This window comes from Neovison vison, chromosome 13 (assembly GCF_020171115.1).
Source record: "Neovison vison isolate M4711 chromosome 13, ASM_NN_V1, whole genome shotgun sequence".
NCBI classification, from domain to species: domain Eukaryota; kingdom Metazoa; phylum Chordata; class Mammalia; order Carnivora; family Mustelidae; genus Neogale; species Neogale vison.
The window spans coordinates 86,843,495-86,870,606 of record NC_058103.1 but is presented as its reverse complement, the minus strand read 5'-3'; the positions used below and the strand labels follow the sequence as shown (position 1 = coordinate 86,870,606).

General features: G+C 49.1%; 2 protein-coding genes across 2 annotated transcripts; both read left to right on the top strand.

The window, feature by feature from the left end:
- Positions 1-559: 559 nt before the first annotated feature.
- Positions 560-10,922, top strand: KNSTRN (kinetochore localized astrin (SPAG5) binding protein). The gene is made up of 9 exons (XM_044230908.1): positions 560-768; positions 957-1,051; positions 3,444-3,573; positions 4,500-4,547; positions 5,959-6,064; positions 6,289-6,382; positions 8,359-8,420; positions 9,395-9,469; positions 10,203-10,922. Exons 1-9 carry the CDS (start codon positions 560-562, stop codon positions 10,332-10,334), a joined length of 951 nt encoding a protein of 316 aa, XP_044086843.1. The 3' UTR covers positions 10,335-10,922.
- A 4,031-nt stretch (positions 10,923-14,953) lies between these two features.
- Positions 14,954-26,020, top strand: IVD (isovaleryl-CoA dehydrogenase). Its single transcript, XM_044230329.1, has 12 exons — positions 14,954-15,156; positions 16,538-16,627; positions 16,881-16,932; positions 19,078-19,247; positions 19,684-19,777; positions 19,989-20,125; positions 21,606-21,702; positions 23,317-23,410; positions 23,903-23,984; positions 24,495-24,599; positions 24,676-24,748; positions 25,396-26,020. The coding sequence occupies exons 1-12, from the start codon at positions 15,004-15,006 to the stop codon at positions 25,527-25,529; spliced, it is 1,281 nt and encodes a 426-aa protein (XP_044086264.1). The 5' UTR covers positions 14,954-15,003; the 3' UTR covers positions 25,530-26,020.
- The last annotated feature ends 1,092 nt before the right edge of the window (positions 26,021-27,112 follow it).

The following is a 27,112-nucleotide window of genomic DNA, read 5'->3' as shown; positions in this document are numbered from 1 at the left end:
CTCCTTGTTGGTCATAGAGCATACATTAAAAAAAATAATAATAATCTGGGTAAGTGTTATTAAAGTTAGGACTGGGGTGCCTGGGTGGCTCAGTCACGTAAGCCCCCCACTCTGGGTTTTGGCCCAGGTCATGATCTCAGGGTTGTGGCATCAAGTACCGCCTGGGGCTCCCCACCAGCGAGGAGTCCACTGGAGATTCCCTGTCCCTCTTCCCCGATCACATGCTTTCTCTATCAAATAAATAATCTTTAAAGTTTAGGACTGAGGGTAGGTGAGGTGGCGATTTCCGCCCACAGACCCTTTTTAAACCTCACTGGCTACTCTCCACCCTGCGCAACCAAACACTCCTCTGCTCTTGCCAACAAATAAAGAGGATTGTGACATAGACTCTAACAGTGATGGCGTTTGTGTCTCAAGCCCGGAATATGACGCTGGCGGCTCATAGCTCCTTCCAGGCAGGCAAAGTGCACCACTCCCCTCCCCAGCCCAGACCTGGGGCCTTTGACACCCAAAACCTACAAGCTCCTGCTGTTCCCTCAGTTCTGACCTGCCGTACAGCATGGCAGCTTCCAAAGGCGTGGTCCCCAGCCCGGCTAGCCGTACAACATGGCCGCCTACAGAGCGCGAACCGCGCACCCTCCCGCCCAATCACCGGAAGTTTCCATTTGAAAGCCCGGCGGCAGACCCGGTCGCTGGTGCGGCAGTTACCGAGGAGCATCCTTTGAACCAGGGCAACGAGGGCTGCGGGCAGGAGCTGCAGGAGCCTGGGTTCGACTCTCCCGGGGCGAGGGATGGAGCTAGATGTGGGGCGGGCGGAGTGGTCTGGGAATGGAGAATTTTCTTTCTCCCGACTTCTTCCCCTGGCCGAGATAGACCAGGTCGCGCTCTCCGGGGGCCCTCCACCTACTCCGGCCCCCAAACCCAACCTAGGGTAACGTTCACCTTGCACCTTTCAGACCTCAGCTGCGCCGCCTCGTTACGATGACCAGCGTGGTTAAGACGGTATACACTCTGCAGCCCCCCGCTGTGCAGAGCGGCGGCCTGCCGGCAGGTGGGTATCCACACAGCCCTGGCCTAGCGGGGTGGTCAGGCGGAGGAGTACGAGGGAACAGACCAGTGGCCAGAAAAGAGGGGCGCGGGCTGGGAAAGGGCAGTTTATCAGCTCTGACAACCTGCTTCCTCCGCTAGAACTGGGCTGTCTAGGTTTATGATGGGAGTTGGGGCAAGGGCCCTGTGGTAGGATTTAGACGTGCCCTCCCCCATTCCACTTCCTGAACCTAATCGTGCTGCATTTACTAATTAGATTTAAGTTGCTGCTTGTTTCACAGTATTATTTCCTCAAGCTAGGAATCCCCCCCTTTTTTTAAGATTTTATTTATTTATTTGACAGAGAGAGCGAGCGCGTACAAGCCAGGGGAAAGGGAGAAGAAGGCTTTCCACTGAGCAGGCAGCCAGATGCAAGGCTCAATCCCAGCACCCTGGGATTATGACCTGAGCTCAAGGTGGACGCTTAACTGACTGAGCCGTCCCCGCGCCCCAGGAATCCCTTTTTAAACAGTTGCCAGTTTGATTTCCAGATCTGGGCTACCTGGAGGGACTGGATTTGTTGTCAGGGAGAAGGGAAGAGAGTCCTTTGAGAAGTGTGATTCTTGGAGGCACCAGGGTTCGCACCTTGTCTCGTTCACATTTGTTTCTGCACCGTGTCACTTACACAGTAAATTGTCAATCAGTTGTTGGGTGAAGTAAGAGAGAGGGGCCAACCCTAGCCAGAGTTTTCCATAACCTTGGGAAAAGAAATAGGATTAAAAACAATTTTTGATTGCTTTGCCATCTTGCTTTGTGTTGCTGGGCTTGTGGTTGAAAGTCATGTAGGCTCTTGAGCTCCTTAATCTCAAGAGCAGGGCACAAAATAAGCTTCAAACATCAGAACCTGTGGGGGCAGATTTGGAAGTAGCTATTTAGGACTCCTCCCAGGGGACTCTGTGCTGCTGGTAGATGAGCAGTAGAGGATTGATCTATAAATAAAAAGGGTTTCCTCAAAAGGCTTAAAGGTTTGTTTGTTTGTTTGTTTGTTTTACCTGACCTCCGAACACCTAAATGGTAATCTGACATCAGCAGGACCTAGGAGTTATTGGGAGGTAGAGGGGAGCATGCCCCCGCAACAGCCTTTGCCTTGGAGAGCAGTGCCCTCTCCTTGAGTGGAGACTGCCTTTCCCCAGCCAAGTTGGAAGTTTTTAATCTCAGCTTTCTATCCCTGTCCCAGTTTTATGATCATATATAACCTCAACAGTTTAACATTTTAAGGCTATCTCCTACGTTTTTTGCCTACCTAATATACACATGTAAAAAAAGAGTCCAAAGTTAGAAGATATTATGCCGTGAAGAACAAGTCTCTTTTTCTTCCTTGACCAGCTATCCAATTCCCCTCCTTAGCGTCTCTCATTTTTTAAAAAAGATTTTATTTGAGAGAGGGCGGGGAGGGAGAAGCAAACTCCTTGCTGAGCTGGAGATCCTGCTTCGGGGCTCAGTCCGGTAACCCTGGGATCTTGACCTGAGCCAAAGGCAAGCACTTAGCCAACTGAGCCACCAGGTCCCCCACCTCTCTCATTAAGCCACCCAGGTGCCCCACATCTCTCATTTCAAGAAGATAGTCTTTGTTAAGTCCTGCTAATTTTTTTCTACAATGCAGTCCTTAGGCTTTAGCAAGTACAGATTATTAGAATTGATTCCAGTCAGCAAAGAGTGGTCATTTTGATCAATTTATTAACACCCTTTCACCTGGGGGAGGATGTGTTACTGTGCATAACTTACTAATACTCAGAAGAGGAGGTAAATATGTTCCCCCAAGGCTACCTTTTACTTGAAAACAGAAACCTGGGGTGCCTGGCTGGCTCACTTGATAAAACATATGACTCTTGAGCTCAGGGTTTTGAGTTCAAGCCCTACATAGGGCATGGAGCCTACTTTAAAAAAATGAATAAAAAGATTAAAAACAACTACGCAACAGTTAAAGGAGAACTTTGCAGCAGCTTGAGTGTAGCCTCAGAAGAGCGAGCAGAGGGCGGAGAATTTTTGCAAGGTGTTTCGGTTCCACTGGTCCTGGAGGAAGGTTCCAGCTGCGCATCAGCCCCGCTGACAGCCATGTGACCCCTCTTTTCATTCTTCGCTTGTATCAATGTCCACTTTCATGCCTGTCCCCTTGGCAGTTCAGTTTGCCAGATCATCAGGCTTTTGGCTATCCTCAAGTACATTGCACTATCACCTTCTGAGGATTTTGGTTTCCATCCCCAGTTAGTCTAGAAGTGTATTCTTCTGAATTAGTCCTTGCAAATTGAGACAGGCCAGAAAATACAGGGTGCTGACAGCCTGGAACGGAGCTGACATAGCGTTTCTTCGGTTGAGTCATGACCGTTGAGGTCTCAGCAGCTTGTCTTCCTTTGCAGACACACAAACTCGAGCCACTTCTAAGAGCCTGCTACCTGTTAAGTCCAAGGAAGCAGATGTTTCCAGACTTCATTCAGGAGGTTCAGAAAACGATGTTATAAAAGTCACTAAACCAAGACGAGAGAACGGGTGAGAGTTGAATCATTGGTACCCGATGAGAACATCTTGCTAGAGGTTGCTCGGTATCAAGATTTAGAAAAGAGGGGTTTTGAGAGCACCAGGCAATCGGAGTCCGTGGCCCCGAACAGCGGTGTGTCAGAACCGTCTGTGTCGAACAGTTCCGAGGAGGCCCAGCAAGGATTAGGATAAGAGGTTTGTTCTGAGTGTGCAAATAGCCGGAACCTGGCCAAACACCAGGCTTTAGTGGTGGTCAGGGTGTGTGGGGCTGCTTGTTAACTCAGGTTGCTTGTCTGAGTGTCGTCCTGCCCCGGGTAGCGTGCTAGTTTCCCTATACTCAGTTCCCACGTCAGTCAGCTTGACAGGGCGTAGTCATACCACTCTGAGCAGGAGCAGGTCAGTCGGGCCATTGAGGTGGGCCAGGAGAGGAGCCCATTCCCTATCCATAAGCCTTTTCCAATAGTCTAGGCTCAAACGACAACACATGGGCCCTCTGAGCTTCTCAAGCTGTTGGCATTGTATATGGTCTCTGGTTTTTTCCTCAGAAATCCAGGCTCTTTGTTCTGCCTTGTTCACAACACACAGAACAGCAGTGCTACCATCCTCTGATTTCTTTATTACTTTTTTAAAAATTTATTTGATAGCACAAGCAGGGGGAGCAACAGGCAGAGGGAGAGGGAGAAATAGACTCCTCACTGAGCAGGGAGCCGGAGGCAGGGCTCGATCCCAGGACCCTGGGATCATGATCTGAGGCTTAACCGACTGAGCCACCCAGATGCCCTCTTCATTACTTTTTTAATTGTCCCAAGTCTACTTACGCACAACATTGTATTAGCTTCGGGTGCACAACATAATGGTTAGCTATTTGTATATATTGCAAAATGATCACCACAGTAAGAGGAGTGAACATCATGATTTCTTTGTTTTTGCTTCTCTAGGCAGGTAAAAGCTGCAGACCCTGCCACGAGGAAGAACCTCAGAAAGAGGTGAGCAGCAGGGTAAGCAAAAGTTGGCCACCATTTTAAGGTGGAGGCTCTCAGTCCTGGTTGTGCCTTAGAAATCACTCATAAGTTTGTTTAGTGTGTGACAGCCTGGGTGCCACGCCAAAAATCTGAGTGGAATTTTCAGTGGGGAGGCACAGCCCGGTTTGAGAACCACTGGCAGGGCTAGGATCTTTGAGGCTCCCATCTTGAGAACCAGACAAGAGCTTTCTGGGTTTCATGCCAGGTTCACTGCTGATTGGACTTCAAAGCCACCTGTAGCCCGTGGATAGGTGGATAGGAGGGTGAGCCTGCGGGATATGAGGCATTGCATGTGGTTAGTGACTTTAAAATGGTGGTAGTAGAGGGGCGCCTGGGTGGCTCAGTGGGTTAAGCCACTGCCTTCAGCTCAGGTCATGATCTCAGCGTCCTGGGATCGAGTCCCGCATCGGGCTCTCTGCTCAGCAGGGAGCCTGCTTCCCTCTCTCTCTCTCTCTCTCTGCCTGTCTCTCCATCTACTTGTGATTTCTCACTGTCAAATAAATACATAAAATCTTAAAAAAAAAAAATGGTGGTAGGAGACATTCTGGGGGAGAATCCATCTCTCTGTTTGAGGATAGCTTGTCTATTTTGCTTCTGAAGATAGAAATAATACAAGCTGGAAAATTGATAGAAGTAGGTTCTAATTCCAAATCTATTATTTGTGCATGTCTTGAAAGTTCTGAAGATAGGGGCCCTGGCCGGCCCAGTTGGTAGAGCGTGTAACTCTTTCTTTTTAATTTTTTTAAAGATTTATTTTAGAGAGTACGTGCAAGCAAGTTAGGGGCACTGGGAGAGGGAGTGAGAATCTCAAGCATGTTTGACTCCCCACTGAGCGTGGAGCCCTAACATGGGGCTCGATCTAATGACCCTGAGCCGACATCAAGAGTCAGGCACTCAAATGACTGAGCCACTCAGATGCCCCAAGCATGCAGCTCTTAATCTCAGGGTTGTAAGTTCAAGACCCACTTTGGGTGTAGAGATGACTTAAAAAATAATTTTTTTTTTAAGTTCTGGAGATAAAATACTACTCAAGAAGGACTCTGAGGGCACTGAAAAGTTCATGATGATGATGGCTATTTATTGTTTACTATGTGTCAGCTATTATTTATTGTTTACTATTGTTTACTATGTTACCTGTGCTAAGAATTCTACATGTATTCTCTCTCTTATTTTTCACAGTAATAGAATTATGAGTTGTGGGTATTATCCTAATTCTAGAAATGAGGAAACAAAGTCTCAAGAGAGGCTATGTAACTTACTGAGGGTCATATGCTACTATATAATGAAGCCAAGAGTTGAACCCCTGTTTGGATGATTCTGTAGCCCATTTTCTTACACCTCCACTTCTTCACCTAAGCACAAATTATCATTACAGCTACAAACCACTGAGTAAGCAGAAATCAGAGGAAGAGCTCAAGGATAAGAACCAGCTCTTAGAGGCCGTCAACAAGCAGCTGCATCAGAAGTTGACTGAAACTCAGGTAAGAGACCCCCACTGGACCTCTGTCATCACCACACTAGGCAATGAGTGGCCTCTGGTGGGATGGCCCCAGGACAGGAGAAGCTTGTCTTGCCCGGGGGCCCGAGTGGAGGAAGAAAGAGGCCAGGCTTTTGCTGTGCAGGTATCAGAGCAGGGGCAGGAGAGAAACCCCCACCCACCCTGTAAGGGGAACAGGTCTGTTCTGTCTGTATGGCACCTCCATAGGGAGAACTGAAGGACCTGACCCAAAAGGTGGAGCTGCTGGAGAAGTTTCAGGACAACTGTTTGGCAATTTTGGAGAGCAAGGGCCTCAACCCAGGTAAGAGACAGTGAACGGTTGCCTTCGGAGGAGTCAGTGCATGTGCCCCTTCCTGAGGTGGGGTGGGGGTGGGGGAGTGGTTGTGGACTGTCTGTCAAGAGTCCCAGCCTATGGGGCGCCGGGGTGGCTCAGTGGGTTAAAGCCTCTGCCTTCCGCTTAGGTCTTGGTCCCAGGGTCCTGGAATCGAGCCCCACATCAGGCTCTCTGCTCAGCGGGGAGCCTGCTTCCTCCCCCCTCCCTCTCTCTGCCTGCCTCTCCACCTACTTGTCATCTCTGCCTGTTAAATAAATAAATAAATAAAATCTTTAAAAAAAAAAAGAGTCCCAGCCTAGCATCAGCTGGGCCATTCAGTGCAGGGTGCTTAGCAAAGCAAGAAAGATTGGGAGTATCTTTTTTTTTTTTTTTTTTTTTTTTTAAGATTTTCTTTATTTTTAAGTAATCTCTACACCCAATGTGGGGTTTGAAGTCACAAGCCCGAGATCAAGAGTTACAGGCTCTGTAGCCTGAGCCAGCCAGATGCCCTGAGGAGCTTTTCTTTGTTCCCTTGTGGTTGTGGACAGAGGACTATCTCCTATCTGAACACTTCATTCATGCCATTCCTTTGGTGCCAACAAGTGTGACCTTGCAAATAGACCAGAAGTATTTTCTTTTTTTCAAGGTAGATAGCAAAGTAACTTTCCCAGGTGGGAAAAGACAGAAGTGATACTTTATCAAGGGCTCCTAAACCTGGCTCATCAGCAGAATCGCAATGATTAAATGTGATTTCGGTTCTGACCCTGTCCCTAGAGAGTAGAGTCTGTAGCAAGAATGGGAGTGGAAGCAGGAATTGCCCAAGGACTGTACAAGAGCTTCAGACTGAGTTGAGGAGCCTGAGAATACCCAGTGAAGGGGCCCAGGCTTCTCTGAATTCAGGAACACTGAGTTTGAATGCTGCTGATTAACATGTGCATTTTAGGATATATTCTTTATAGTTACCATACATTTTTATATTATTTTAATTTATAATGCATATGTACTACTTTTACCAAAAATAATAATTCTTAAGCCCAAATGCTTTTTTTTTTTTTTTTTAAGATTTTAGTTATTTATTTGACAGAGAGCAAGAGAAGGAACACAAGTGAGTGGGAGAGGGAGAAGCAGGCTTCCCGTTGAAGAGGGATCCCGATGCAGGGCTCAATCCCAGGACCCTGGGACTGTGACCTGAGCCGAAGGCAGACATTTAACAACTGAGCCACCCAGGCGCCCCAAGCCCCAAAACCTTTAAAAAATAGTTTTTTGTGGGGTGCATGTGTGGCTCAGTTGGTTAAGTGTGGGACTTTGATTTCAGCTCAGGTCATGATCTCAGGGCGGTGGGATCTGGCCCTCTGTCAGGCTCTCAGGGAGCCTGCTTGAGATTCTCTCTCTCCTTCCTCCCCTCACCTCACTCCACACTCAAGTATACTCTCTCTCCTCTATAAAATAAATCTTTAGAAAAAAAATTTTTTTAATATTTTATTTATTGAAAGATATACAGAGAGAGAGCACAAGCAGAGGGAGAGGGAGAGGAAGAAGCAGACTCCCTGCTGAGCTGGGAGCCTGATGTGGGGCTCAATCCCAGGACCTCGAGATCATGACCTGAGCCGAAGGCAGACTCTGAACCATCTGAGCCACCCAGGCGCCCTTAGAAAAAATTTTTAAATAAAAATGGGTTTTTCTATTATATAAAAAAAAACTCAACCGACACATTTCCTTTGTACAAATTTTCTGCTAAGCTGAAGGGAAAGCAGAATGAACTTTTAACCATATCCAAAGCTAGAGAGGAGGGAGATAAAATAAAGCTCTGATGGTAGGTGTAGGTGACCCTGCCAAGGGGAAAACTGCTTGACTCTTCGAGAAGTTTCCCTCATGAATACTTTTGTACTTGTCCATGGAGGGGTTTTTAGTTTTTGTTTTAGGTGCGGTTCCCTAAGCAAGGCTGACTTTGTCGTTTGCATCAGTCTTAGGCAGTGAGGCTCTGGCATCACAGCAAGGATCCACCACCGATCACACGGACTCTATGGTGAGGGCATGGGTGTGAGTGGGCGGGGGCCAAGTGACCCTGGGGCTCTGCTGGGCCTAGAAGGGCTCTGCCACGTGCTCAGCAAACCCCAGGAAGCCGCATTTATTTTCCATGATAGTGGAAGACAGCAGTGGATGTGTACTCCAAATAGCATATTTCACTTGGAAGGCAACTTTGTGCTTACAGATGTGAGCGAGTCTGAGTTGAAAATGTGCTACTTTAAGACACTTTTTTTTTTTAAAGATTTTATTTATTTATTTGACAGAGCGAGAGATCACAAGTAGGCAGAGAGACAGCAGAAAGAGAGGGGAAAGCCGGCTCCCTGCTGAGCAGAGAGCCCAATGTTGGGCTCAATCCCAGGACCCCGAGATCATGACCTGAGCTGAAGGCAGAGGCTTAACCCACTGATCTACCCAGGCACCCCTTTAATTCACATATTAACATGGACATGTATAGAGAACTTTCTGGTTTCTTTTTTCTCCACTTTACCAAACTTCTCCCCTGGGCCATTTATTGAGAACTGTAGGATGGAAAGGTCCAGCCTGGAGTAAAATTGGCTTCTCTTTAGTTCCCTCCCCAAAGTAGGAAGGTGGTTGTTTGGGCTAAAGTGTTTGAGATTCTATGCCCTCTTCACCAGGAAGATCAGTTGTCATCTTAGAATCATAGAATTCTAGCTACAGAAGGCTTCCTCCACCCCCTAGGGCAGTAGTCATCTCTTCAATGGCTACTCTGTTTTGTGTAACATAGAGCACGGGGAAGTAGGGTGATCTGTCTATCGCTTGGACTGAGTTCCTCCAGGGGTGCCCCAAGAAAGAGCCCGGCACATGGGGGACGCTCAGTAAATGCCTGAAAGAATGGAAGGATTGTTAGCAAACATCTAATCAACTCTCATTTCATATGAAGAGATTAGTTTATATGAAGAAAGTTTTCACGTATCCGTAACGATTTGTTACTACATTGTACTTTTCTCTTAGTTGCTGCTAGAAACTTTGCAAGATGAGCTGAAGTTTTTCAACGAAACAGCCAAAAAGCAGATGGAGGAGTTACAGGTGAGAGGCAGACATCACCTTGAGGCAGGATTACCATTTCCCGCCATGGTGGGTGGGGCTCTGGAGGATTCTTCCTTATTCATACATTTCTTTCTTTTTAATAAACTGCTTTGTAATCATAGATTTATAGGAAAGTTGCAAAGATAAATACAGAGAATTCAATGCCCTTAATATTAACATCATACATTATCATAGTATATTTGTCATAATTTAAAAGCCAACATTGATGCATTACTATTCACTAAATTCCAAGACTTCACTTGATTTCACCATTTTTTTCAACAACTGATTTTCTCTTCCAAACACTCAGAAATGTTCACATCTACAGGGCTTGAGGCAACGTACAAAACACTAGGTTGCTCAGTGTATGAGGTGGACCTGTGTGACAGCTCTGCTTTGGAAACTTGGTATCTCAAGGAAATCTGTAATAGGAAACCCGGATTGAGTCTAGACTGCTTTGGACTGCTTGGAAGAATCATGGGCCAGTACACTGAATCCTAGAGGATTTCATGGCTCCAGTTTAGATATAGGAGTCTGTAGTAAAGAGGGACCATTCCTAAAACCAGCCGAGATATACAGATCTAAGACTGAAAAATCTCATGTCAATATTCGCATCATCTTCTCAAGGGAAGAGAAGCATAGTGTCCTTAAATGGTATTGCCTTTCGTGTGACTCAAAGTCCTGTGGGTGTTCGTTTGTTTCTTCCTTCCTTTCTGAATGTCTTTACATGCAGGCCTTAAAAGTAAAGTTGAAGATGAAAGAAGAAGAGAGAGCCCGGTTCCTAGAACAGCAGACGTTATGTAACAGTCAAGTAAATGACTTTACAGCAGCCCTTGAGGAAATGGAACAGCTATTAGAAATGTGATAAAAAGCAAGTGACCAGATGGCTCCCACAGAGGAAGCCACTTAGGACATCTGCTTCTCGGCCATGACCTTCTAAGACTCACTATCCCCAGAATGGAAGCAGTTTCTGCAGTAGGATTAAGGACAGTCTATGCTGGAGTGGCGGTTCCTCCTTTAGGCAAGCGTGCGCCCCCCTCAGACTGATGGGCCCTCCTGAACCTTGCACATACAGAATCGAGGCCAACAAGAGAGCCCCTCTGTCCCCAGAAGCTTGGATTGACCCTCTAGCCAACAAGCGAACGGCAGGCCATTAGAATCAGGAGACTAAACTAGACACAGCCAGACGATCCCAAAGGTCACATTCAGATGCATAGGAAGAAAACCTTAATTGTACGGTGGAATACAGAGACTCCATGGGAGACATCACTGAGAAGCGGTGCTGTCCCCTTCTAACTTGGAACACACTTTGTCTAATCCTGGTTGGGCTCTAGACCTCATTGTTAAATGAATGAACATGAAGTTACTGGAAATGGCTTAATAAATGAGGGTGAAGGTTTAGATAGCAGTAACACCTACCTGAAATAATACAACTTGGAGCTTTTAATCTAAATCACTTCTGCTTTTATTTTTTATTAAGTGCTACTTTTAAAATAAACATTTCTGTGACTATCCAGACTGCAACACTGAGAAATGAAAATAAGCCATTTAACTGACCCATGTCCACCGAATACTCTTGGCCTAATCCAGGGAACAAGTTCAAGACTCCAGTGTAACCCACAATATTTTTCTTCTACTTCAGTGCTCTGTGGCTAGCCCTGCTGTCTTCCAGGAGCAGAGCTGGTCTTCTGAGGGTGTCCGCTGTTTGTGGCAGTGGATGCCTGACTCCATCCTCCAGCTGTGTGTCACTAGCTGCCTGTGCCCTCTCTATATTCCTGAGCCTGGTTCTCTTCTGCTCTTTGCACAGCCAATCCAGGGCCTGGCCCCATGGATCCCTAGTTAGCTAAAGTCCATGGTAGGCTTCCCCCTGGTTTACCAAAGGCAGAGCTCTATTTCATTTCTTAGTTGATCTAGGCAGACTTCGGCTATCTTCCGTGTTTTTCTGCATCTCCCAATTTCTACACTAACCCCACCCCCCTCCACTCTTGAGCATTGAGACTACCACCCAACCAGGCCAAGGAACACCCCCACCCTGACTTTAGGGCTAAATTCCTTTGCCTTCACACACACATTCACACAATTGGTTATGTCCCCAAAATCAGACGTACGTAGTTACATAACTCACCAGTCAAAAGGGCTGAATATTTTCTTCTATCCATTTTCAGCATGTTTATAGTTTAAAAGATTATTTACCCAAATAAATGTGTAATTGGCATTTCTGCCCACCTCCCTCCCCCAAATTCAACTTCCTTCTTGGAAAGAGAGCGGGAGAACTCAGCTGTGGGATCCTCACCTCCTTGTCAGGCCGCCCGTTAACACCTAGGAATGTAACTTCCTCAATGCCTATGACTCCTCTAACCCACCACCGAAACCCTGTTCGCGGGTGACCGGCCAAGGGCCTTTGCCTCACCAGCTCTCCTCTGTGCTCCTTTGCCTTTTCTGTCGCTTCCTCCTACCTTTGTTGCTCCATCTGCCTCTCGTACTCGTGGAGGTGTTCGGGGTGATTCATCTGTTCCGTAGGCTGGATGGACTCATGTTAGGAGAAACTCAGCAGACAGTAACTCATACTCTCCAATCTGCTGGGTGCTCTAGGAAACTTTAATAGAGAATGGCATTCTTAACCTCAAAGATGCTTACCATCTATTTGGGAGAACTTGTATGTGCAGGTTATATGTAAGTGAAATAACAAACAGCAACACTTTACTAACTGGGTTGTGTGGCATAGGTGTGTACTCTAGTAGTTCACTATGGGCTAGTTTGGTTGGGGAGGGCTTGAGGAGGAGGCAGACCGGAGACTGAAGGAAGAGTAACATCTGGAGAGGCTAGCTAGAAAGTGGAGGACATTCCAGATCAGTGAACCTGTGGAGGTTGAGGGAGAGAAGCAAGGTCAGGTCACAGGCAGCTCTGCTTCCTTTCCCCTCACCTCACCCTCTGCGTATCTTCCACCTGGCTATTCCTGAGTTACAGCCTGTGCAGTAAATAAAATGTTTCTCTGAGTCTGTAAACTGTGCCAGCCGATTATAAACCCAAGCAGGGGGCTGTCATTGGAACCTTCAGGGAGAAAATCAAAGCATGAAATGCTGAAGGAAAGAATAAAGAGCTGAAGGGATATCCAGATGAGTCTTGGGGAAGTGAGTTAGGCAACTGGGCTTATGCAGAGGTTCAAGGTAAGTGGAGATGTCTGTCACTTAACTGACCATTTGTACTCTGCCATCCATGGGGCCTATACCCATGATTCCTTGCTGTATTTCTCAGGTAATCCTCATTACCATCACAAGGTAAGCACTATTACCTCTTTATGCAGCTGGGGAAAGAGACTCACAGATGTTAGGTTAATTTACCCAGGGTCAAACACCAAGAAAATAATGGAGAAAGATTTGAACCAGGGAATATTGGGGGTGGGAAGTACTTGGTGTTAGTAGAAGTCTTGAAGATCCTTGAATCCCAGGCTTTTGCCTGGCATTTTTATCATTTGTCCAGAGGTTTCCAAACTCTCTCAGTTCATGATGCTCCTAGGTAGTGTCTTACTAATATTTATGATACCCAAAGAAGTATCAGTGATTCCATTTTGAATAGTCAGATCCAACAACTTAGTGTAGGTACTTGAAAAAGTGTTCTTAGTTCATTTCTAAATAACTACAATTATTTCCTAATGGAATTGTCAACACAAAATGAATAAACTCTTTAGAATCTCTAAAAGTAAGGAGGGGCGCCTGGGTGGCTCAGTAGGTTAAGCTGCCAATTCTGGGCATGATCTCAGGGCTGTAGAATTAAGTCCTTCCTTCTGCTCCGTGCTCAGCGCAATCTGCTCATCCCTCTCCCTTCCCATCTGCGCCCCCACCTCCACCCCCGCACCAGCTCTACTAAAAAGTAAAACTAAGGAGAGACCTGATCTGAAGACAGTCGCTTAACTGGCTGAGCCACCCAGGCACCCTGAGAACTCCAAACTGACTGGTTTAAAATTCTATTCTGGGAGAAATTGAAACTGCAAATAGGTTTTGATTTGCTGCTCTGTGGGCAAGTGACTCCACCTTGGGCCTAAGGCTTCCTTTTTAGCACTCCTAACAGCCTTGCTGTGTGGGTGGTATTCATTTCATTTCAGCCTTTCATCCCAAGACTCAGGGCACTCAACTACCTGAAAAGACCGGTTCAGGGCATTAGCCCACCACATTAGAGGGGGAAAATAGCGAAGGGGGTTAGAGGCTTAATTCCATCTCTCTTCCCCTGTTAAGTAACAAAAATTCAACTGAGTCCATTTTAAAGATCTAATTGGCTTTATTAAACAACTCATGACTCTGGCAGCATCCCATTTAGCAAATAGAAAGGAACTCCAAGGAGGCTCAGAAAAGGAAAGGTTTTTATTTTTTTAAACATGTTATTTGTCTGTCAGAGAGAGAGAGAGTGTGCACAAGCAGGCAAAGGCGGAGAGAAGCAGGCTCCCTGCCAAACAAGGAGCCGGAAGGGGGGACTCGATCCCAGCACTCTGGGATCATGACCTGAGCTAAAAGCAGATGCTTAACTGACTGAGCCACTCTGGAATCTTTCTAAAGGAAGGATTTTTAAAGGTAGCAAAGGAACCGAAAAAGGAAATTATGAGAAAAAATTGATTGTTTCAGGCAAGATCCATCCTAAGAGGTACACAAGGAGGGGGTGTCCATCAGTAAATTTCCCAGTGCTGACCGGCAACTCCCATGTTGAGTGGTTAGAGGTTACATTCCTGGGGCGGGGGCGGTAGGGGAGTGAAACTACAGTAAGGTAGTTAAGTCTCAGTTTACTGATTCAGAGCCTTAAGTGGTTCCACTGCGGCTCTGTGTTTTTCTTTTTAATACTCGTAACACGCTACTCTTACTTTTCTGTACCTTCATTCCCCTCCCCCAACCCTGTTTTTTAAAAAGCCCTGATACTCTTCTTGTACGTTGAATAATTTGCAAGATAGTAACTCGTTCGCATAAAACTCCAAAATCACTCAACCCTATTACATAATAAAGCAAGTTTTAATGGCTTCTAACTGTGCACAACAGAGCCAGCGCTCCCTACCCAAACTTAGACATCCCAGATAGGCTTTAACAATTTATTTCCAAGCACTGGACATCTGGAGAGTTTTCCCAGGCTGTTTTAACATTTTCTTTCCCGCAGACATAGACCTCTGTAGTTAGGGACTGCTACCTCAAAGCAAGGGAGATACAACTCCTAGACTCCCAAGACACCTTTCTCGCTCTTCTACTTAGTAAGGTCTCCACCTAGGGATGACTCCCGCAAAGTCTCCAAGAGCGCCAACCCAGCCCCGTGGTGGGGACCCGGGATCAACTCTTCACCGCTGATTGGCTGATGTGGTGACCAAAGGCAGCGCGGCCTTCAGCCTGCCGCGGTGGGTGATAGGCTGCTGGAGACCCACCCCCTCGCCCATTGGGTGGGGCAACAAAGCCCGGGATTGGTGGAGCCCAAGGGGCGGGTCGCCGCTGCTGGTGCTTGAGCTGGCGCTGCAGCTGCGGCTCGGGCTCTGGTTTCCTCTTCCCATCGCGTGCAAGGCCGAGATGGCGACTTCGGCTTGGCTTCTGGGACGGCGTGCGGTGAGTTGGAGGCTGCGGTCGCCGCGGGCGCAGCTCGCTAGCCTCGTGTCCCAGCGGGCCCACTCCCTCTTGCCCGTGGACGATGCGATCAACGGGCTAAGCGAGGAGCAGAAGCAGGTAAGGAACCTCATCCCCTTTCAGGCCCCAAGGCCAGCTGGCCAGGCCGCATCGCCCCGCTCGGAGGTCGCCCAGACGCTCCTCTGCCCGGCGCGCACTCAGCCGCGGCAGTCAGAGCGCGGGGGGCGGGGGACCGGCGCGGGTTGCAGCCTCCCCGCTGTGGAAACAGCAAAGCCTAGCTGCTGAGTTAGATAAGGAGTCGGAGACCGGAAGGCTTCTGGAAGGCTGATGGTATTCTGGTGGAGGTTTGATGGTGTTTTGGCTGGGACACTGGCATGTAGTAAAAAGCCCTCTTTCTGAGGTCGAGTTACACCTGAACACTGTCTTAAGACTATGGTTCTCAAGCCTGCTTAATAAGAATCACCAGGGATGGGGCACCTGGGTGGCTCAGTGGGTTAAAGCCTCTGCCTTCGGCTCAGGTCATGATCCCAGCGTCCTGGGATCGAGCCCCGCATCGGGCTCTCTGCTCTGCGGGGAGCCTGCTCCCTCCTCTCTCTCTCTCTGCCGGCCTCTCTGCCTACTTGTGATCTCTGTCTGTCAAATAAATAAAATATTTAAAAAAAAAAATTACAAAAAAAAAAAGAATCACCAGGGAATCTTTTTCGAATACTCACCTCCGGGGGCTTTGACGTGCACTGTCTAATCTGCTATAAGTTCTTCAGCACAGTTGCGTCCAAAGCACAAAGTTGAACAAAACACGAAATTGCGTTTCAGGTGAGCCTGAACCAGAGCCTTCCTGGAAGATGACTCTTCCCTTTGAGATGTTGGCAGAGTTCCCCAGGAACCTGTCTCCTGGCTATTAAGCAAATGTCCAAGGCTCCAGGATTACAAAATCCATTTGCGTTTGCAGTCAGCAGAGAGAGGTTTGAATCCCCTTCCACAGAAAGGGTTCAGCCCTTGCTCTCAAACTTGTCAGCCAAGAGTTTCAAATCTCTTTCAGTAATACTTTGTAACCAAAGTCTAGGGAAACAGAAAGCCTGGCAAGTGCCAAAAACTGAAGAGGGTATGGCTGGAACAGTGAATGGACTGAGAAGGATACTGAAGAAGGCTCGAAGAGTCAGTAGGGGTCAGCTCATGCAGGGCCTTAGAAACATGAGTAAGGAGCTTGCCTTCTAGGTACAATGAAAAGCCATGAAATGATTTTATGTACAGGAGTGACATTTTAAAAATACTCAAGCTGTCTAGGCTGAGGACCTTAAAAGAGATGAAGATCATCTCTGAGGAAGTATAACCTGTTACGGTCTCTAAGTTTCGATCTGATGCCGGTTGGTGGGGTTACTTGTGGTCTGTTTTCCCCAGTGTGTCCTCAGTAGTGGAGATGCTGTTCTTAGTGGCAGCAAGGGACTGTCTCAGTGGCATCTGTCCACCTCTCTCCCTCTAGCTTCGTCAGACCATGGCTAAGTTTCTTCAGGAGCATCTAGCCCCCCAGGCCCAGGAGATTGATCATATCAATGAGTTCAAGAACCTTCGAGTGAGTCATGATGCCTGTGCTGGGGGGAGTTGACTGGGAGTGGGGCCAAGCAGCAAGGGGGCAGTTTAGGGGCTGGGCTGGGTCGGGAATTGTCCTGCTTCTTGGAAGAGCTCACAGTCTTCTGGTAAATAAAACCTCCCTAACAGTGCAGCCCCTTCATGTGAAGCATCTGAGTCTCGTTCCAGATGTGCCAGATACCTGTGACTGGCTTTCTTCTCGGAGCTCACTGCACTTCACTTTTTTCTGTTGGCAGGAGTTTTGGAAGCAGCTGGGAAACCTGGGGGTCTTGGGTATTACCGCCCCTGGTGAGTATAGCTTCCTTCCCTAATGAGAACTTTTCTTGCATGCCCTTTAAACCATTTCCAAAAGAAACAGGAAAGGAGGGAAAAGTTTGTGCTCAAAGAACCCAGCACTTTCTCTTGGACCTGAGAATGCATCCATTGACTGTCAGCCCAAGGAGGAGTATACAGTTTAAGCAGTAACATCCAGAAGGCAAAGGGATGAGGTCTATGTGGTTCACTGACTCAGAATCACTTAGACTCTTGAACTCTGCATGTTTAATAAGTTCCCCCAGCTCCCCCAGGTGATTTGAGGAGTTTAGTTCCATTATCATGCAACTGTCTTGTACTTCAGTCTTTTTTTTTTTAAGATTTTATTTACTTATTTGACAGAGATCACAAGTAGGCAGAGAGGCAGGCAGAGAGAGTGGGGGAAGCCGTCTCCCTGCTGAGTAGAGAGCCTGATGTGGGGCTCAAGTTTGTGTTTGCTATAAATTCTGGGATCATGACTTAAGGTGAAGGCAGAGGCTTAACCCACTGAGCCACCCAGGTGCCCTGCACATCAGTCTAAACCATCTCCCTAATTCCTAAACTCTGCCCTACTAGTAGCCTCTAGGCAGGACTGCTCAGGACAGGTATGTTCCTGTGGGGACCGCCTATTCCTCTCCCCACAGCTGACTTGCAGTGCCCAGTAAAGAAACCAGCCTGTGGCCTCACCTGCCAAAGCCTGGACAGTCCACAATGTCTCAGCCTGTAGTGTTAGAACCGCGGTGGAACACAGTGTTCTTACATCTTCCCTCACCACTTGGAGACAGTTGCAGGGATTCGAGCTGATTCCAGAGTCATAAAATGAAAAGACTTAAAAATGTAGACCACCTTAAGTAAAGTGGTTGAGGGAACGCCACTGGGAACTCCCAAACCAGATTGTGTTTTGGGGTTTATGAGCCCTCAAAGAAAGAAAGTTTTGGGGGCGCCTTGGTGGCTCAGTGGGTTAAGCCGCTGCCTTCGGCTCAGGTCATGATCTCAGGGTCCTGGGATCGAGTCCCGCATCGGGCTCTCTGCTCAGCGGAGAGCCTGCTTCCCTCTCTCTCTCTCTCTGCCTGCCTCTCCGTCTACTTGTGATTTCTCTCTGTTAAATAAATAAAAATCTTTAAAAAAAAAAAAAAAGAAAGAAAGTTCTGGTAAGTTCTAGTTTCCACCAGGGTTGTCCTGGTGGCTCTTTCTGGTGCCACCCGCCTGTGGGCTTACCTTCCTAGAGTTGCAGAGGTTGGGCTCTCTTTTCCCTAGAGTCTAAGATGAGCCTGACTTTTTGGTCAGAGTAAACGTGTTCAGAGCCTTGATTTAAGACTTTGTTATTATTTTTCAAAATGATCTCTTTACCTTTCATGGGGCTTGAACTCTTAACCTCAAGATCAAGAGTTGCATGTTCTACTGACTGAACCATCTAGACGACCCCGTGTGCGGAGAGTCTTACCAGGATTTGCCCAAAGAGCAAGCCTAGGGGTGGGAGGTCATAATACCAGATGAGCCAGGTACTTTGATTTTGGATCTGTTGCCAAGGAAAAATTGGCGAGGAGTTCTGAAATTCACCATTTGTGGCACTCCAGTCCCTCATTACTAATCTTGCCTTTTTTTTTTAAAAGATGTAATTGACATATACTATTGTATCAAATAACATGTTGATTTGATAGTCAAATCACCTATGCTATGCTAGTCCAAACACCTATGCTATGCAAATCTCACCTTACTCAGGCCTTTCGCACATGGCGTCCTTTGTTTAATGTCCATTCTTAGTGCTCTGACCCTCCTTCTTTGTGTTTCTTGGTTAATCCAGATCGCCCTTCATTTATTCATCTGCCCATGCACTTCTGTGGCTTTCTGAACAGTGGGTGCTCAGGCTCTCTTGTCTTACGTAAGAGGTCTTTCCAGAATAACCCAGGCATTTGCAACGACTGTTTTCTGAACCACCTCAGCTGACCAGAGGCAGCAGGCAAAGCCAGTTCCATAAGCTGGTAAAGCAGGGCCCACGGTGTCAGCCTACCGACCTTGCTAGAGGGTAACTTGTAGTAGGAGCTACAAGGGTGTTTCTTTGCTGCTGGTAAACATTCCTGTGACTGCCCCAATGTAATCTGGGCTGCCTTTTCCATTCCACTGCCCGGTCCCAATTCCCAGTTCAGTATGGCGGCTCTGGCCTGGGCTACCTGGAACAAGTGCTGGTGATGGAGGAGATATCCCGAGCGTCTGGAGCAGTGGGGCTCAGTTATGGGGCCCACTCCAACCTGTGCCTCAACCAAATTGTGCGCAACGGAAATGAGGCCCAGAAGGAAAAGTACCTCCCCAAGGTGAGGAGATGAGGAGGGAGAAACCCTGAGGCATCCTCCTGGGTTGGCAAGGGTCAGTCAGACTTGCTGTCTACAACATGCTGCCCTCAAGCAGGAGCATCTAGCCCCCCAAAGGGTCATGGACTTGCTTTAAAATAATTCACTCAGAAGAATTAAAAATAGGACCAGAACTCCTGAGTCACTCACGGGATGTCATTTGTGGAGCATTTGAAGAAATGTAAAACTGGGACTTGCTTCCCTTGCAGAGGGAATGGGAAAAGGGAGAGATTTTCAGTCATATAGGTAGTGGACTTCTCTTCCAGGACTTTACCAGGTCTGGTAAAGTCTGAGAGAAGTCTGAAGGGGTATCACATGAGCGGGTGAGAAGCAGTGTCGTGAGCTCCCGTAGGGGACGGACATCTGAAGTCATAACCAGCCTTTGTGGTTTCCCTTGCAGCTGATCAGCGGTGAATACATCGGAGCCTTGGCCATGAGTGAGCCCAATGCTGGCTCTGATGTTGTCTCCATGAAGCTAAAAGCAGAAAAGAAAGGTGAGGCTCTCTTGACTTGGGAGCTTCTGGAAAGGGAGCTGAAATGCACAGAGGGACAGCCCTTCTCAGGGTGAGGGAGGGGGTGGCCTCTGCTGGCTTTCCAGCACTATTTCCCAAAGGAGGCACCTTCCTGCCCAGCAGTAGGTCCATGAAGTGACTGGTTGGGATGGGCCAACACAGCTTGAGCAAGTAGCCAACTTCTTATCCTTAGGTGATCACTACATTCTGAATGGGAACAAGTTCTGGATCACCAATGGCCCTGATGCTGACATCCTTATTATCTACGCCAAGACAGATCCCGCTGCTGTGCCAGCCTCTCGGGGCATCACGGCCTTTATTGTGGAAAAGGTGAGTGGAGGACAGTGCATGCCAGGAGGCTATTATCTCCTGAAGTCAGTACCACAGAAGGCTCTCTCCTGCTGGTCATAGACACAATCAGTGTGTGCTAGGCCAAGGCTTCGGAGAGGGCAGGGAGGGTGGAGATAGAAGAGCTGACTGCAAGGAGAAGGGCCACATTGGAGCCCAAGAAAGATGAGTCAGATCTGAGCATGGTTGAGCCACACAGAAAGGTCCAGGAAGATGAGGACTAGAAGGAAGCAACTCGATCTGACGACCTTGGGGAGAGTGGCTGCGGAGAAGAAGCAAGTTCTGAACATGTGAACAGCAAGGCCGGGGTGGGGGGGGCCTCGGGGGTGGCCAGGTGGTGGATGAAGGCTGCAGCGAAGCAAGGGGGAGATGGAGCAGGAGTTGGAATGAAAAGGCGGATATTTGAGTTTGTTTTCAAGAATGGGAGAAGACTGGGACACCTGGGTGGCTCAGTGGGTTAAAACCTCTGCCTTCAGCTCAGGTCATAATCCCAGGGTCCTGGGTTCGAGCCCCACATTGGGCTCTGCTCAGCGGGGAGCCTGCCTTCCCCTCTCTCTCTCTGCCAGCTTCTCTGCCTACTTGTGATCTCTGTTGAATAAATAAATAAAATCTTTAAAAAAAAAAAAAAAAGAATGGGAGAAAGCTGAGCAAATTATTTGGTAGAAAGGAATATAGGAGAGGGAAAAATTGAGGTGTGTGGGAGCAAGTGAGCCAAAGCCAACAGTAAGCCGTGGGAAAGGTAGGGCTGGATTACAGGTGATGGTGGAGAAGCCGCCTGGGTCATGACTGTGCAGCGTGAGGGCTGGGAACCGTGGAGGTTAGGGGGCTGAGAGAGAATTCCGGGAATTAAGTGTCCTGAAGGTTTGCAATACCCTCTATAGAAAGAGGGACCTAAGACCAGAGGAAAGAAAAGAAGGTAGCCCAAAGAGCCTGGCAGAGATTGGAAATCTCATGGTCATGTGGTACAACCCGCATTAGCCTGCCCGGCCACATACTCTGCCAGTCATTTGGCAGTGCAGACTTCATCTGGTTAGCCTCAGGCCAAAGTACATAGATGGCTGAATTTGATCCTTGGGGAGACTCAGATACAGATGGCAGAGGTACAGAGGGAAAGGAATGGAGTTACCTGGAGAGAGTGTCCCGGAAGTGCTATCCCCTGAGAAGAGGAAACAAAGCCAGCGAAGGTCAGGGGCTGCCCAGGGTGTGGGTATTTCCTTGAGAAAGTACTGCTCCCATGAGAAGTGAGGAGAATGCACCTAGAGGCAGAGGAGGGTGCATTAGCTGGAGCTTATAGGAGTGGGGCAATCCTACAGAGTGGGCGCCCTGGGAGCAGGAGGCAGTGTGTTGTGCCAATTCGGGACCAGATGGGAGGTTGGGCATTTCTCAAGGGTCTGCCTTTTACTAGCCGCCCTGCTTGAGGACTAGTCTGTAATTGGGGCCACCTTTTTTTCCCCCTGTAAAGGGTATGCCTGGCTTCAGCACCTCCAAGAAGCTGGACAAGCTGGGCATGAGGGGATCCAACACCTGTGAGCTAATCTTTGAAGACTGCGAGGTTCCTGGTGAGTCCCTGAGAATGGGCAAGTGCCTGTGTGACCCTTTCATAAGTTGAGAAAGTCCATCTCAGGTAAGAGAAGCTCACCATCATCAGCTTACCGACGACGCGTCTAGATGGTGTGCCTCTGTCTACTGTGCTTGCCCTTGGGCCCATACATGTACGCCTTGGGCTGCCAGGCGCACCACGAAGGCTGCTTTTTCTTATGTTACTAATACACTGGGCCTGGGGTGGTATGCCAGTACCCGGAATAGACAGGTAGGAGGTGCCTCACCCTCTCCTGTCCTCCAGACTGCCCTGTTTGTGAGTGTCCCTGAATAGCCCACGTGAGATTCATTAATGGTGTGGGGGGAAAAAAAACACCACCATTCAGATAAAACTGATGGAAGCCAGGCTCAGTGAAGACAAGACAATTCAACTGGAGTATTTTTGCTTTGAGGACCAGCCAAGTTTGCTCTGCACCTCAGCCATAGACCATTCCCTCTCCCCCATGACCCAGGACCCCAGAACAGTAGGCTTTGGTTACAACGAGCATCTAGGGAGGCCAGATCAGTGTGGATCCTTTTTGGTCAGCAGGAAACAACGGCCATCATTACGACAGTGGTCTACGCTGTATTGAGTGTTCTACCCACACCTCCCAAGGCCTTCCAGTGCCCTGGCTTCCAGGCTAGGGAGGTAGTCAGCAGATTGCATAACTGACACTGAATGACCCATCTCTTAGACAAAAACTCCTCCAGAGACTACTTTTGTCGTGGGTGGGGGCTGGTGATACTGGAGCAGGGAGCAGACTCAACCTGGGGGACAGAGTACTTCTCAGTTTCCTTTATGGGCATGGGTAAAAAGAACTAGGGAGGGGTTGGATGGCTTCTAGACCAAATTAGCTTTTCTTTGCCATTCAAAGCAGTCAAAGAAGAGAAAGGGAAAGTCTAAAGATGGGGCCTTTGTGTCTTATGAGTGGGGTATGTGTGGTGTGTATGGCACAGTGTGGTGGTTGGGGAGTCCCTCTAGCAAGGTCTACTTTTTCTTTTTTTCTTGAAGATTTTATTTATTTGGGGCACCTGGGTGGCTCAGTGGGTTAAAGCCTCTGCCTTCAGCTCAGGTCATGATCCCAGGGTCCTGGGATCGAGCCCCACATCAGGCTCTCTGCTCCGCAGGGAGCCTGCTTCCCCCTCTCTCTCTGCCTGCCTCTCTGCCTACTTGTGATTTCTGTCAAATAAATAAATATAATCTTTAAAAAAAAAAAAAAAAAAAAAGATTTTATTTATTTATTTGAGAGAGAAAGCATGAGCGGGGTGCGGAAAGGGAGAGGGAGAAGTCAGACTCCCCGCTAAGCAGGAAGCTGAATGCAGGACTTAATTTCAGGACCCCAGGTTCATGACCCAAGCCAAAGGGAGATGCTTAACCCACTGAGCCACCCAGGCGCCCTGTAGCAAGCCCTACATCCAGCTGGAAGTTGTAAACTCCATGTTTGTCTCTCACTTGGAACCCTAGTTGGCGGTCAGAGGTCAGGTGACATTTTAGGGCCTGCGTGAAAGCCACAATATCAAACCTAGCAGCTTTTATACAAGTGAGGAGGCTGTGGACAGCCCTCTTCCCTCTGACTGGCACTTTTTCCCGGCAGCTGCCAACATCCTGGGCCATCTAAGTAAGGGCGTCTACGTGCTGATGAGTGGGCTGGACCTGGAGCGGCTGGTGCTGGCTGGTGGGCCCCTTGGGTGAGTTTGAGGCTTTAGGGGAGCTGGGCTCTCGGCTTCCTTGGCAAGTCGTGACATCACAGCCTTCACCTTGGTGGGGGCCAATGGGACCTGCCTCCCGGAAGATGCACTTTTTCTCTTGGAAACAAAATGAACAGACCTCCTCCTCCCCCATGTACTTTTCTTCACAATGGAGGGAGATATTATCAGATGACAGACCTAAGGCCTGAGTTGCACTTCTACTTAATTATTCAGGATGAAACAGAACACACTCGGGCACTAAGACCTCTCTGCACAGGGGTCCTGCTCCTCCATCTGGTGTCCGGGAAAGGGGCACACGTCCTGGGCAGTTGGTGCAGTGACTGAGTGGGGGTGATCAGAACCCTCATGCTCCTTGTCTCCTCCCTGGGACTCCAGTTACTTATCTTGCCAAGCCACCTCCCCGCAAGCTCCCCACACTGGCAGTGGGGGTACAGCGAGGTGCCTCCCCAGTGTCTTCCTCTTTCCTGGCAGGCTTATGCAGGCTGTCCTCGACCACACCATTCCCTACCTACACACAAGGGAAGCCTTTGGCCAGAAGATTGGGCACTTCCAGGTGAGTGGAATTCTTCTACTGAAATGTACTTTCTTGACAGGGTCCAGATTGTCTTTATCAAATGAGCGAACAGGGCATTCCATATCTTTTGCCACCAAAACGAGCCTGGAGGCTTGGAACGCAGGCTCCTTTGGCATGCTGCCTGGGTTGGGACCTTGTCAGGAAGTGGCCCTCGTGTCCATTCACTTCCTACTTGAGATGAATGAACTAGACCTTGTAGGGCTGATGGGGGAAGCGTGCAGGCTGTAGGCAGGCCCAGGGAAAAGAGCAGCGTTTCTGGTCATGTGTCCTGGTGTGAAGTCACCTCTCAGCATGCGGGGTTCATGGTGTAGCGGCCGCTCCCTGGGCAACTCTGTCATCTAAGGCAAGTCAGCCTCCTAGCTGTGCCCTCGCGTCCTTGGGCCTGGCTCTCAGATGGTCACTGCTGACCTGCTTTGGGTGACTAGGGGGAATGTCTGAGAGGAACATGGCTCCGGCGTGCTGACCTGTTGACCCCCTCCTTGTGCCCAGCTGATGCAGGGGAAAATGGCCGACATGTACACCCGCCTCATGGCCTGTAGGCAGTATGTCTACAATGTCGCCAAGGCCTGTGATCAGGGCCACTGCACTGCCAAGGTAAGGGCGAGCTGTCGGGACTCCCTCCCTGTCTGGCCCCGGCAGGGCCCTTCTGACCCCAAGCCCCCTCCCACAGGACTGCGCGGGGGTGATTCTTTACTCAGCTGAGTGCGCCACCCAGGTTGCCCTGGACGGCATTCAGTGCTTCGGTGAGTGGCCCCCACTTCCCACTCCTGACCCCAGAAAGTTTCCTCTTCACTCCTCACGCTGTGCTTCGGCTGCTGCTGAGCTGCCACCTTTAAGCTCCTTCTAACCCCAGTTACTAGGAAGACATGTTAAAGCAAATGAGAAAACTGCCAGAGGCCACGAGTGGCTCATCCCATCAGTAATGCCTCTCTCTCACTCCCTGCCTGGTCCGTGAACACTGGGAAATGGGGAGGGAGGGATGCCTCAGAGGCTGATGGCCTTAAGAGCCCAGAATTGGGCCAGAAGGCCTGGGTTTGAACCCTAACCCTGCTACCGGCTGGCTTTATGACCCGTGCAAAAGACTTACCCTTCCCTGGGTCCGGCCCCCAGTGAGCGCTGTGCAGTACCTTTCTGTCCGCCTTCCCAGGTCTACCAGTGGCAGTCGCCATCTTTGCCTGGTGTCCTCAGCAATCTGGGTGGCCTTTCAGTCCCTTGTCCCCACTCCCACAGCTAGGTGTTTCCCACAGCCTCCCCTCTCAGCTCCATTTGCTGCTTGTCTTTAATCAGCCTCTCCTCTGGCCTCTTTCTATATACTTGGCTCTCTGTTTGCTTTCCTCACTGCCCCTCACCTCCTGTTGTCCTCTCCTCTCTGCCCGAACCCTGGCCACAGGTGCCAACGGCTACATCAACGACTTTCCCATGGGCCGCTTTCTGCGAGATGCCAAGCTGTATGAGATTGGGGCTGGGACCAGTGAGGTGAGACGGTTGATCATCGGCAGAGCCTTCAATGCAGACTTCCACTAAGCCCAAGACCCTTCACCCCCTTTCTCAGCACCGAGAGGCCTTTCTTTGGACAGAGAGATATGGCAGCTCTCCTGCTGCTTGGCAGCACTCACATCAGCCCTTGGCCTCTGCGTGAGGTCTCTACCATGGCTGACAAGTGCTGTGGGCCTCAGAGCCCGGCCCCCAGGATGCCACAAGTTGAAGGCAGACATGGGGGTTGGGGAGCAGCATTTCTAATTAGACCTTCTGGTCTGAAGAAGCTGGAGGACATGAATGAGGGTTGTGGGTGGAGGGCCTTCCTGGAACGTGGCTTAAAATGGACTCAGCAGGAAGCATACTGGCTGTTCTGGGGCTTCTGGGAAGGCAAGAAGCCACCCTTTTTTTTGGAGGAGGAGGGGGGCTATGCCTCTTGCAGAGAGCCAAGTACCCTAGAGGCATTGCCCCTCTACATGTATTTGAACATGGCAGCCTCGTCTTTCTAGGGAAAACAAACAAACAAACAAAAACCCAAACCTAGCCTTTGTTTCTGCTGATTTCTAGAGGCATCAGCTCCCGATAGCTGGTGAGCAGGCACCCTCTCAGCCACTGCTAGCAGTTCCTCCGGGCCCCCCCAGGGCTTTGTTGGTTAGGGCTGAAACCCCGTGGTGTTGGGGTGGAGCTCCAGGAAGAGGCAGCTCAGAACACCTGGGCCATCCAGACTACACTACGTGGCAGAGATTGGTGTGCTTGTGAGGGATCAGCTCAGCGCCAGCCTCCATGGCAGCATCTCTGAGCCCTTCAGCCCTGCCTGGCCGCCGCCACCATCCAGTCCTGGCCGGATGACAGCCTACAGCTGACCGGGCAGCAGGCCTGGCTGGCAGCACAACTCCAGCCAAGGACGCCTGCGTACATTTCTCTGGATGCCCTATGGCTAGTTTTGTTACAACAGCTCCGTGGCTGCTGCCATTTTGTATTAAGCGTTAGGAAGCAAACCCATCTGCTTCTAAACTGGTGTTTCTGGCAGGGGGGTGGGGAGCAATGTACTTGCTACTGCCTCCTGTCCGGCGCTAGCCTGTGGCCTTGGAGGATAACTAGTCCAGATCCTACTCTGCCATCTCACCTACTCCTTGGTGATGCGTGACAAAGAGATGTTATCTGCCTTGAGGACAGAAGAGGTTTCAGCCTCCCTTCCCCAGATCTCCCAATGGTTTTTAAAGGAAGAAGGGAGTCCAGAAAGGTAAGAGTCTTAGAGGTGGAAGGAAGCTTATACATTTCTGGACACCATCCCCATGGTTTTAGAAGAGTAAGACAGGGGCACTGCCTGGGTGGTTCAGTTGGTTAAGCTTCTGATTCTTGGTTTTGGCTCAGGTCATGATCTTAGGGTCATGTGATCGAGCCCCACATAAGGCTCCATGCTCAGCACGAATATGCTCAGGAATCTTTCCCCACCTCCTCCCTCCCCCTCTGCTCATCCACCTTCTCACACGCACACTCTCAAAAAAAATAAATCTTTAAAGATTAAGACAATTTGGTTTTCCCAAGGTCAGAACTGGAACAAGGTCAGATGCAGATCAACAGAACTGAAAATGCTAGCCTGCAGCCCCACTGCACAGTCCAGTGGAATG

Bases quoted from the DNA above. Each gene is read 5' to 3' on its own strand.
- KNSTRN (XM_044230908.1), top strand. From the start codon at position 560: ATGGCAGCTTCCAAAGGCGTGGTCCCCAGCCCGGCTAGCCGTACAACA. The intron at 6,065-6,288 runs GTAAGAGACCCC...GCACCTCCATAG, and splicing joins AGAAGTTGACTGAAACTCAG to GGAGAACTGAAGGACCTGAC. The intron at 8,421-9,394 runs GTGAGGGCATGG...CTTTTCTCTTAG, and splicing joins CCGATCACACGGACTCTATG to TTGCTGCTAGAAACTTTGCA.
- IVD (XM_044230329.1), top strand. From the start codon at position 15,004: ATGGCGACTTCGGCTTGGCTTCTGGGACGGCGTGCGGTGAGTTGGAGG. The intron at 16,933-19,077 runs GTGAGTATAGCT...CCCAATTCCCAG, and splicing joins CTTGGGTATTACCGCCCCTG to TTCAGTATGGCGGCTCTGGC. The intron at 23,411-23,902 runs GTGAGTTTGAGG...CTTTCCTGGCAG, and splicing joins CTGGCTGGTGGGCCCCTTGG to GCTTATGCAGGCTGTCCTCG.